The sequence below is a fragment of the Engystomops pustulosus genome, chromosome 8 (genome assembly GCF_040894005.1).
Source record: "Engystomops pustulosus chromosome 8, aEngPut4.maternal, whole genome shotgun sequence".
NCBI classification, from domain to species: Eukaryota; Metazoa; Chordata; class Amphibia; order Anura; family Leptodactylidae; genus Engystomops; species Engystomops pustulosus.
The window spans coordinates 122,391,848-122,403,953 of NC_092418.1; the positions used below are offsets into that span (position 1 = coordinate 122,391,848).

A 12,106-nucleotide genomic window follows, 5' to 3' on the forward strand; every position below is an offset into this window, starting at 1 on the left:
AATGTGGAAAAAGCTTTTCTACAACCTCAGATCTCATTAAACATCAGAGAATCCACACAGGGGAGAGGCCATATTCATGCTCAGAATGTGGCAAATGTTTTATTCAGCAATCAGCACTTGTGTTACATGAGAGAACTCACACAGGGGAGAAGTCACATTCGTGTTTAGAATGTGGAAAAAGCTTTTCGGAGAAAATGCGTCTGAATAAACATAAGAGAATTCACACAGGAGAGAAACCATATTTGTGTTTAGAATGTGGAAAAAGCTTTTCTACAACCTCAGATCTCATTAAACATCAGAGAACCCACACAGGGGAGAAGCCATATTCATGCTCAGAATGTGGCAAATGTTTTATTCAGCAATCAGCACTTGTGGTACATGAGAGAATTCACACAGGGGAGAAGCCGTATTCATGTTCAGAATGTGGCAAATGTTTTACTAACAAACGTAGTCTTATTACACATTATAGAAGTCACACAGGGGAGAAACCGTATTCATGTTCAGAATGTGGCAAATGTTTTACTAACAAACGTGGTCTTATAATACATTGTAGAACTCACACAGGGGAGAAGCCGTATTCATGTTCAGAATGTGGCAAATACTTTACAAAGAAATCATATCTTAATAAGCATCAGAGAATTCACACAAAATAGAAACCAGTTTCGTGTTCGGGATGTGGTAAATGTCTTTACTTGATTTGCAGCGGAGAAGCCGTTTTATTATAAATGATAACAAAAATGATAAAAATGTATTGAACAATAAACTGCACATGAAATAAAAGGCGGAGGACGCGTCCAATCATTCCCTACAGCAAGAGAGAGGAAACTATAACTCACTGGGTTCTACACCGGGATCCAAACTATTCTATGGATCTGTCTTCTAGGACAAGACGCGAGTATTCCCAGCAATGTCCTGCCCGGCGTCCATACTGCTACTATATATACAGGACCAAAAGTCAGGAAATTAAAGGGCTCGTCCACTTTCCGCAAATAATTGATATTGTTTGTGTGAGGAAAAGTTTTACCCTTTTCCAATATACTTTCTGTATCAATTTCTCACAGTTTCCTAGATCTCTGCTTGCTGTCAGTCTTCACAAATTTGATGTGACACAGGTGCGCGGCTCGTTAGTATAACAAGGCTGTGCTGCCCACTGGCTAATGTTATGCAGGTTAAATGATGTTCATAATTTGTCCGTTATGTAACGTGTGTTTGTTTGCAGGCGCCATCTAATGGCCAAAGTTAATAATTGCTTACATTCTGTTTTCCCCACCCACTAGCGGGTACAAAGGATTGTGGGTAGGAGAAGGGCAGTTCCCTTCATGTCTACACAGAGAGAAGACCTATATTCATCCATCTTACCCCTTGTTGTAGTGTAGCCGGTAAGGAGACTGTCTATAAGAATCTCTAGCTACTAGCAGCTACAGGACCGCTCTGTATAAAGTCTCTTATATGAAGTGTAATGTATAGATCTGTAATTGCACTGATAGGCCCAACCTCATGGTCGGCCATGTTTGGTCCCAGACTGTATCTGTATCCGCTTGTTTCCTGTTATATGCTAATGTAATGTATGTAACGAGCTCCTGTTATATTATTGTGCTATTCTAATAGCTTGTACATTCCTATTTTTCTTCAGTTTCCCCCTAATCCTACATCAGTTTAATAAAGCTACGGACTTTCACCCGGTCTCATTTGTTGAACTGTAGGAAGGCGTTTAACTGCCTGTCGAGCTCCGCATAGACCCCGGGGGTACGTGAAGTGGGGGCAGGACAACGGCTCTGATAACACTCTGTGATACTAATGACTTGTGCACCTGTGTAACATCACATGACCGTGGACTAGAGATGGGCGAATCGATTCGTCACGAACCCGAAGTTTACGCTGATTCTTGGGAACAAAGTTTTTTTTTACCTCTTTTTTTTTAGCTAAATGGGCGCGAGCACAACGTGTTACATGGGGCAGAGAACTCTGGGAAGGAGAAAGGAACACCCCCGATGACATGTGCAGACCTGTAAGCCAATCAGCGACCGGCAGGCTTATGTGATGTCACACAGCCCTATAAAAACCAGCCATTTTCAATCTCTGCACTTCACACTGCATGTGCTGCCTGTAGCGTCTAGCTGCTGTTAGTGTACTGTGCTGTAGCGATTTCTGCTCTAATACCAGGGTGTGCGTTTAGGGGGATCTGTATACACAAAATAGCAGTTCTTTTTAGTTACTTAATCCAATAGGAAGAAATCTGTTTCATACCCACACTGCTGCTGTAGTGATTTGTGGACCACTCTCAGGGTGTCAGTTGTGGGGGATCTGCATAACGCAAACTACAATATTTTTTTGTTGCTAAAGTTGAGAGCAAGAAATACGTGTCACATCCACCTAGTTTATAGAGTGATTTCTGCTCCTCTCCCAGGGTGTCCGTTGTAGGGTATCTGTATAACGCAAATTCCAATACTTTTTGTTGCTAAAGTTCAGAGCAACAAATAAGTGTCAAATCCACGTAGTTTATAAACCACTATGTCAGACAGAAAGGTGGCAGGTGGAGCAGGCAGAGGTGGCAGCCCAGTAAGGGGATGTCGCAGCAGGGGTGACTGTGAGGAAGAACTGCCGTTGTCATCTAGCGGCAGTGTGTTGATCAACAACCCAAAGGTTGTTGATTGGTTGACTAGGTCACCCAGTTCCTCAAATATAACATCTGACAACTCCAGCCAAGAGTCCGTGGGTTCCTCTGATACAACAATTAGTTGGCATGGCCCAGGAGCAGGTCAGCGGCCCTCACCTGTCCTCAACTAGACTTTCTCGTAGCCAGAGAGCTACTAGGTGGTCTGGGCTCATCGCCACTATTCAGCGAGGACGAAGTGTTTGAGGACAGTCAGCAGCTGCTTGGCAGTGAAGAGATGGGGCAGACATCCTCTGCTTCCTGCAGTAGTCAGGCTGTGCATACTGACACCGGTGAGGACAACTGGTTTGGGGCAAACGAAGTCACACAGGGGAGGAACTGCTCCGCGTCATGCAAGAAGAAATCAATGTGTGGCTTTCTACGCGACAACTAAAAATCGGAACCATGGTGACAGACAATGGGAGGAACATGGTGTCCGCACTGCACCGAGGAGGGATGGTCCATGCGCCCTGCATGGCGAACGTGTTCAATCTGGTTGTCAACAGATTCCTCATGTCTTCCACCCATCTGAAAGACATTCTAAAAATGGCCAGGACACTGTGCACGCACTTCAGCCATTCTTCCAAAGCCAAGCACACCCTCCTCGAGTTGCAGAGTCAGAACGACCTCCCCCAACATAGTCTGATATGCGATGTTTCCACCCGTTGGAATTCCAGACTATATGTTAGACCGCCTGTATGAACAGAGAAAAGCCATTAATGATTTTTTGATGATGCAAGCGGAACGGAGTACTCCCCAGCAGGGGCGGACTGGGAATTTAAAGTGGCCCTGGAAAAAACTATAAAAGTGGCCCCATTTTTGTGGGTGGGGTCAAAATAAGTAGGCGTGGTCATGCAATGTGAGTGAAGTTCCTAAACTCCACACAATCTGTTTATAGATTGTCCAAATTAACACGTACAGCGCAGAAAAGGAAACTCCACCCTTATACAGGGATAAAGCTTCCTTTTATATACATATACACTCACCGGCCACTTTATTAGGTACACCATGCTAGTAACGGGTTGGACCCCCTTTTGCCTCCAGAACTGCCTCATTTCTTCGTGGCATAGATACAACAAGGTGCTGGAAGCTCCTCAGAGATTTTGCTCCATAGTGACATGATGGCATCACACAGTTGCCGCAGATTTGTCGGCTGCACATCCATGATGCGAATCTCCCGTTCCACCACATCCCAAAGATGCTCTATTGGATTGAGATCTGGTGACTGTGGAGCCATTTGTGTCCAGTGACCTCATTGTCATGTTCAAGAAACCAGTCTGAGATGCTTCCAGCTTTATGACATGGCGCATTATCCTGCTGAAAGTAGCCATCAGATGTTACAGGGTACATTGTGCTCATAAAGGGATGGACATGCTCAGCAACAATACTCAGGTAGGCTGTGGCGTTGCAACGATGCTCAATTGGTACCAAGGGGCCCAAAGAGTGCCAAGAAAATATTCCCCACACCATGACACCACCAGCCTGAACCGTTGATACAAGGCAGGATGGATCCAAATTCTGACCCTACCATCCGAATGTCGCAGCAGAAATCGAGACTCATCAGACCAGGCAACGTTTTTCAAATCTTCTACTGTCCAATTTCGATGAGCTTGTGCAAATTGTAGCCTCAGTTTCCTGTTCTTAGCTGAAAGGAGTGGCACCCGGTGTGGTCTTCTGCTGCTGTAGCCCATCTGCCTCAAAGTTGGACGTACTGTGCGTTCAGAGATGCTCTTCTGCCTACCTTGGGTGTAACGGGTGGCGATTTGAGTCACTGTTGCCTTTCTATCAGCTCGAACCAGTCTGCCCATTCTCCTCTGACCTCTGGCATTTCCGCCCACAGAACTGCCGCTCACTGGATGTTTTTTCTTTTTCGGACCATTCTCTGTAAACCCTAGAGATGGTTGTGCGTGAAAATCCCAGTAGATCAGCAGTTTCTGAAATACTCAGACCAGCCCTTCTGGCACCAACAACCATGCCACGTTCAAAGGCCACAAATCACCTTTCCTCCCCATACTGATGCTCGGGAGAACTGCAGGAGATTGTCTGGACCATGTCTACATGCCTAAATGCACTGAGTTGCCGCCATGTGATTGGCTGATTAGAAATTAAGTGTTAACGAGCAGTTGGACAGGTGGACCTAATAAAGTGGCCGCTGAGTGTACATTCAAGTATGACTAGTGGTTCTCTAGATGCGAGGTACAGCATTTTGTTGCTTTAGAATAACGGCAATGATGTTTTGCAATGTAACACATAGGCCTGCATGCAGAAGCAAAAAAAAAAAAAAAAAGTTACTGGAGATACAGTAAGAGAGAGTAAGAGGGGGAAGAGAGTTGTAAAATCTACGCTTTTGGTGTCTAATACCTAGTCTTTTCAGAATATATTTAGCTCCCCAGGCATTTATTCCACATCGTGGTTGTACGGTGGTCCTGCTTCACTATTATACGCTACTAGTAGAGAATATTTGTAAAGGTTTGGAGTTTTCACAATGTCTTTACCAGTTTGTGCAAGTGGGTTGTGTTGGTATTTTTTAGTTAAACCATTGCATTCCCATTGATGGGATTTTATTGTTTGGTGGCAGTCGAGTCCATTTAAGGTGTCAAATGGCTTCTTTGTGGCGGTGAAGGAGTCAGGGCGCGTTCACACGTTGCGTTTTGACCTGCGTTTTCATTGCGTTTGAAACGCATATACAACAGCTGAGGAGAGGCGATTTGCCTAATTACATCACTGTTAACGTTTCCGTTTAAAAAACGCATCATAAACGCAATGTTAACGCATGTGTTAACAAAGCGTTAACGCATGCGTTTTGTTAACGCATGCGTTAACATTGCGTTTACAAATGTAAACGTTAATGTAATTAGGCAAATTTAACTTCTAGAGGATGTAAAACCTCCTGGTGGAGAACAGGCTGAGCTTTGGAAGTGGCAGCCTCAAGGTTAATGGTAAAAGCAGCCAGGGGTGGGCACGGTGGTGAAGCACACAAGGGATGATCTTCACTAGGGTCATTGGTGCCCTTAAAGTGTCCGGGCTCTGCTAGAATGGCCGCCAGAGCGTGCCACCCCCTTTATTGCTGTCTGGCCGGGTGCTGTATGTCAGGCAGCTGTAGATTGGGGTATTGGTAAATCCCACCTCTAGCATGTCACCTGACTCCTCCTCTGTTTGTTTTTATTCCAGTGATTCAAATAAAGCTGTGGCCATTTTGACCCATTAAGTTACGTGTTTGTGTATTTTTTTCTAGGTTTTTCTATTTCCAGGTTTTTCTATTGTCTAAGTTGTTTTTAAATAAAGTGGGGGTCCATCCCACATCACACGTCATGATGCACAACTTTTTATATTCATACAAAGAGGCGTGGTTACATACATTAAAATCATTACAATTGGTGAGAGCTAAGCATATATGTCTGGCCCCCGACCCTGCTGATTGGTCCTCAAAACTTGTGCTTCTGTTGCTATTCCAGCGGAATTTCCAATCATCGTTGTCTAAGGCCCCTTCCACACTAGCGTTGCGTTTCACGTCAGGGTGCAATGCGTGAAAAACTGACGTTTTTGGCTGCGTTTTTGTTCCATTTTTCCTTGGAGTAATTAGCGTTTTTGCGTTTTTCACGCGCGTGTTGTTAGCGTTTTTTTTGCGTTTTCGGCGTGTTTTTCACACACATATATATTGTTCTTCACATGCTATTTTGGGCGCACCGTTCCGCGCGTATCTTCTGACAAGTATGCAGATGTGCCGAACATCTGTAATCTATTCTGCACTGTGTTCTGCACTGTGTTCTGCACTGTGTTCTGCACTGTGTTCTGCACTGTGTTTTTCTCTTAAATGATCCTGTGTTCACTGTGTTCACTGTTTTTATTCTATTCTTCACTGTTCTTCATTGTGTTTTTTTAATTAAATGCTCGATCGCGAGCAGGGGAAATACTGTTATTCTGGTCACCTAGCAACCCTTACGTTTAAAACGCATTGCACTCGCATTGCACTTGCAATGATTGCGAGTGCAATGCGTTCTTGATGCATCTCCATAGACTTGAATGGGGTGGGAAAAACTCGCGGGACACGCAAAAGTAGAGCATGCTGCGATTTTGACGCGCGTGAAAACGAACGCTAATGAAGAATGACCCATTGAATACAATGCACGCGCAGAACTCGCGCGTGAAAAACGCCAGTGTGGAAGAGGCCTTAGGGTGAAGACACACATGGCGTTTTTAGGCCGTTTTCAGATCGTTTTTTTGAAAACCACCAGCTCTACCACCATCTCCACCACCAGCTCCAGCACCAGAACCGGCTCCAGGACTAGCAACAGCACCAGCTCCACCACCAGCTCCACCACCAGCTCCAGTTAAAGGGATATGTCTCCATGTATGTGCAACATCCCCCACCGGGGCCTAGCCTTTTCTTGGGGCCTGGAGACAGCCGGGGCCCGCAGTACATGAGTGGCTGGCGGTTGCGGCCTAAGCACGCTTGTGTCACGGTGCTTGGTATGGGGACCGGAGGGCTGTCCTACAGCCTGGCAGGTCTCCAGTAGGGTGGTGTTGGCAAGAAATGATGAGGGAGAGGCTGCTATAGCGGATCTCCCTGGGGCAACCCTTTGGTGTCTAGAGTATGAGTCTCTGTGTGGTGGATAGGGTGCCCGGGATGATGGTAGTTGTAGTAGTAGCAGGGACCAGACGGAGGCAGACGTTGTACAACAGCAACTTACAGTTCTTTATTGGAACCGACTGGAACATTAGCAACGTGCCGTAACAGGATGGTGGAGTGCTGGAGATGTAGTTGGAGGGAGCCACAGAATGGATCATCAGCCTGGATGCAATGGCAGGCTGGGAGGTAGCTGTGTCCTAGAAGGATGCTTCAGCTTGTCCTGGGTTGCTTCAGATATCACCCTTGAAGGTAGGATGATATCCCTTTCCTCTCTCTGTCTAACTCTCTACACTCAGACAGGGAGCTGAGCTCTCCTCCTCTGGTCTGTCTACCTAGACTGGAACTCACTTCTAGAAGTTTCCTGGCCAGGGGTTTTGTTACCCCCACTGGTCAGGTGGTGGCTGCTCCTCCAATTACATCTCAGCTCACAGATTCATTAGGCTAACACATGTGATTGGATGCTGGAATTACATCACATAAAACAATTAACTCCTGCCTTACCAGGCAGGATCTACCGCTGCAATGCTCATGTGTGTGAGGTATTTGTTACGTAGTGACCTGCTGTGGGGTTGATCAGACCCTTCACAGGCTGCAAGCTACATGGTGGGACGTATTCGCAACCACTCCTCTGCCTTGCATCGGCAGGGGTGTTGCATATGTTCCCTCCTCCATGCCCAGTTAAAGGGATATGTCTCTGTGTATGTTCCCTCCTCCATGCTCAGTTAAAGGGATATGTCAGCATGTATGTTCCCTCCTCCATGCCCAGTTAAAGGGATATGTCTCCGTGTATGTTCCCTCCTCCATGCTCAGTTAAAGGGATATGTCGGCATGAATGTGCATTCTACAATGCATCTTCCTACTCATGAGCAACCTGAGAGCTCGGCGGGGCTGTGAGTGGGAAATACTCTTCTCCCACTCACCTTAGGAATCCCTCTCCTCCGCTGAGCGCTTGCTCTTGTGGAGGCTGCATGGCGGAAAGATGTTGCTTGCTAACTTTTGTTATTCTGCATTTTGTGATTGCTCCATCTGACCCCAAAACATGAAAACCAAACAACTCTGCCTCCGTCCGCAACCAATTGTCAATGTATACACTAAGTATACAGGACGGGGGGCTATAGTGACGTATACAGGTTGGGGGGTATAATGACGTATACAGGTCGGGTGCTATAGTGACGTATACCCTTAGCGTATACCAAGAATGTGGTGGGAACCAGAGACTCCTTATTTGTCTGGAGAACGGGCTGTCTACACAATCAAAATGACCTTTACCCGAGGTGTCTGCGTGTCCCTGCCCTTACCCGGCCCTCACCCTGCCCTTACCCGGCCCTTACCCTGCCCTTACCCGGCCCTTACCCTGCCCTTACCCGGCCCTCACCCTGCCCTTACCCGGCCCTTACCCTGCCCTCACCCGGCCCTTACCCTGCCCTTACCCGGCCCTTACCCGGCCCTCACCCTGCCCTCACACGGCCCTTACCCTGCCCTCACCCGGCCCTTACCCTGCCCTTACCCGGCCCTTACCCTGCCCTTACCCGGCCCTCACCCTGCCCTTACCCTGCCCTTACCCGGCCCTTACCCCCACAAGGGCCTGGTTTGTAATCAATTCTTTAACAATTACAGGCAGACCCCGGGCTACGTACAGGATCGGTTCTGTAGGTTTGTTCTTTAGTTGCATTTGTATGTAAGTCGGAACTGTATATTTTAGAATTGTGACTCCAGACAAAATTTTTGGGTCTCTGTGACAATTGGATTTTAAAAATGTTGGGTTGTCATAAGAACCAGGAATAACAATAAAGCTTCATTACAGACGCCTGTGATAACTGTTACAGCTGATTATTGTAGCCTGGGGCTAAAGTACAGAAAATTACCAACATCCAGAGGTCCGTTTGTAACTAGGGGTCGTCTGTAACTCGGGTGTTCTTAAGTAGGGAACCCCCTGTATATTACATTTATCTCGATTCTGGCCTGAAAGTCAAATAATTAAACAGTAATAATTACATCTCACGCTATTGCTTGAAAGCAGAATCCTTACATTTAAAAACAGATTTTACAATTCCTTTTTTAACCCCTTAAGAAAGCGGCCATTTTGTAGCTTAAGGCTCCGCCCCCTGGTTTTGGATTCTGCCTTGCGTCGCTTTACATGGTTTTAACTTTTGACCTCTGTTACTTATCAAAGCGATTCTGAGATTGTTTTTTCCCCACTTGTTGTATTTCATTTTAGTGGTAAATTTTTGAAAAATTTGCCATTTTCGAAATTCGAAATCATCTCGTTTTCAGGCAGAAGATTTACCACCTAAATAAGTTGCTGAATAACATTTCCCATTTGTCTACTTTACATTTTCATCATTTTTGAAATATCTGGATAATTTATTTTGATGTCACGCGGCTTACAAATAGAATATCGATTTTCCGTATTTTCAGAATTGACTATTTTTGGGATAAATACAGTTTTGAATGAAATTTTACATATTTAGCATCAAAACCCCCCAATATAATCCCCCATTTTCAGATCTGCCCCCGCAAAGTATCAGAAACAGCTTTTAGGAAGATCATTAACCCCTTGAGATCTTCATAGTAATTGAATCAAAATGGAGATGAAATTTAGAAAGGTCAAATTGTGTCGGTTATACATTCATTTAGCCCTAAAATTTACACATTTCCAAAAGATAAAAAGAGAAAACTCATTTTGCAATTTGTCATCAAATTTCTCCCGAGTACAGAGACCCCCTACATGTGGCCGTTACTTCTCCCGAGTGCAGAGACCCCCCACATGTGGCCGTTACTTCTCCCGAGTGCAGAGACCCCCCACATGTGGCCGTTACTTCTCCCGAGTGCAGAGACCCCCCACATGTGGCCGTTACTTCTCCCGAGTACAGAGACCCCCCACATGTGGCCGTTACATCTCCCGAGTGCAGAGACCCCCCACATGTGGCCGTTACTTCTCCCGAGTACAGAAACCCCCCCACATGTGGCCGTTACTTCTCCCGAGTACAGAGACCCCCTACATGTGGCCGTTACTTCTCCCGAGTACAGAGACCCCCCACATGTGGCCGTTACTTCTCCCGAGTACAGAAACCCCCCCACATGTGTCCGTTACTTCTCCCGAGTACAGAGACCCCCCACATGTGGCCGTTACTTCTCCCGAGTGCAGAGACCCCCCACATGTGGCCGTTACTTCTCCCGAGTGCAGAGACCCCCCCGCATGTGGCCGTTACTTCTCCCGAGTACAGAGACCCCCCACATGTGGCCGTTACTTCTCCCGATTACAGAGACCCCCCACATGTGTCCGTTACTTCTCCCGAGTGCAGAGACCCCCACATGTGGCCGTTACTTCTCCCGAGTGCAGAGACCCCCCAAATGTGTCCGTTACTTCTCCCGAGTACAGAGACCCCCCACATGTGTCCGTTACTTCTCCCGAGTGCAGAGACCCCCACATGTGGCCGTTACTTCTCCCGAGTGCAGAGACCCCCCACATGTGGCCGTTACTTCTCCCGAGTACAGAGACCCCCACATGTGGCCGTTACTTCTCCCGAGTGCAGAGACCCCCCACATGTGGCCGTTACTTCTCCCGAGTACAGAGACCCCCACATGTGGCCGTAACTTCTCCCGAGTGCAGAGACCCCCACATGTGGCCGTTACTTCTCCCGAGTGCAGAGACCCCCCCCCCCCCACATGTGGCCGTTACTTCTCCCGAGTGCAGAGACCCCCCACATGTGTCCGTTACTTCTCCCGAGTGCAGAGACCCCCACATGTGGCCGTTACTTCTCCCGAGTGCAGAGACCCCCCACATGTGGCCGTTACTTCTCCCGAGTACAGAGACCCCCCACATGTGGCCGTTACTTCTCCCGATTACAGAGACCCCCCACATGTGTCCGTTACTTCTCCCGAGTGCAGAGACCCCCACATGTGGCCGTTACTTCTCCCGAGTGCAGAGACCCCCCAAATGTGTCCGTTACTTCTCCCGAGTACAGAGACCCCCCACATGTGTCCGTTACTTCTCCCGAGTGCAGAGACCCCCACATGTGGCCGTTACTTCTCCCGAGTGCAGAGACCCCCCACATGTGGCCGTTACTTCTCCCGAGTACAGAGACCCCCACATGTGGCCGTTACTTCTCCCGAGTGCAGAGACCCCCCACATGTGGCCGTTACTTCTCCCGAGTACAGAGACCCCCACATGTGGCCGTAACTTCTCCCGAGTGCAGAGACCCCCACATGTGGCCGTTACTTCTCCCGAGTGCAGAGACCCCCCCCCCCCACATGTGGCCGTTACTTCTCCCGAGTGCAGAGACCCCCCACATGTGGCCGTTACTTCTCCCCTGTACAGAGACCCCCCCCCCACATGCGGCCGTTACTTCTCCCGAGTGCAGAGACCCCCCACATGTGTCCGTTACTTCTCCCGAGTGCAGAGACCCCCCCACATGTGGCCGTTACTTCTCCCGAGTACAGAGACCCCCCACATGTGGCCGTTACTTCTCCCGAGTACAGAGACCCCCACATGTGGCCGTTACTCCTCCCGAGTGCAGAGACCCCCCACATGTGGCCGTTACTTCTCCCGAGTACAGACACCCCACATGTGGCCGATACTTCTCCCGAGTACAGAGACCCCCCACATGTGGCCGTGACTTCTCCCGAGTACAGAGACCCCCCACATGTGGCCGTTACTTCTCCCGAGTACAGAGACCCCCCACATGTGGCCGTTACTTCTCCCGAGTACAGAGACCCCCCCACATGTGGCCGTTACTTCTCCCGAGTGCAGAGACCCCCCACATGTGGCCGTTACTTCTCCCGAGTGCAGAGACCCCCCCCCACATGTGGCCGTTACTTCT

General features: G+C 48.0%; 2 protein-coding genes across 3 annotated transcripts in view; both read left to right on the forward strand.

Moving 5' to 3' along the window:
- LOC140075965 (uncharacterized) overlaps positions 1 to 12,106 on the forward strand; it is a 222,265-nt gene that overhangs the window by 68,015 nt on the left and 142,144 nt on the right. The gene's annotated exons all lie outside the window — the stretch shown is intronic.
- LOC140075558 (uncharacterized) lies at positions 3 to 1,678 on the forward strand (the record flags this gene model as incomplete). Its single annotated transcript, XM_072121636.1, has 1 exon — positions 3 to 1,678. A coding segment is annotated over one exon (651 nt), but the record flags the coding sequence as incomplete, so codon positions are not given.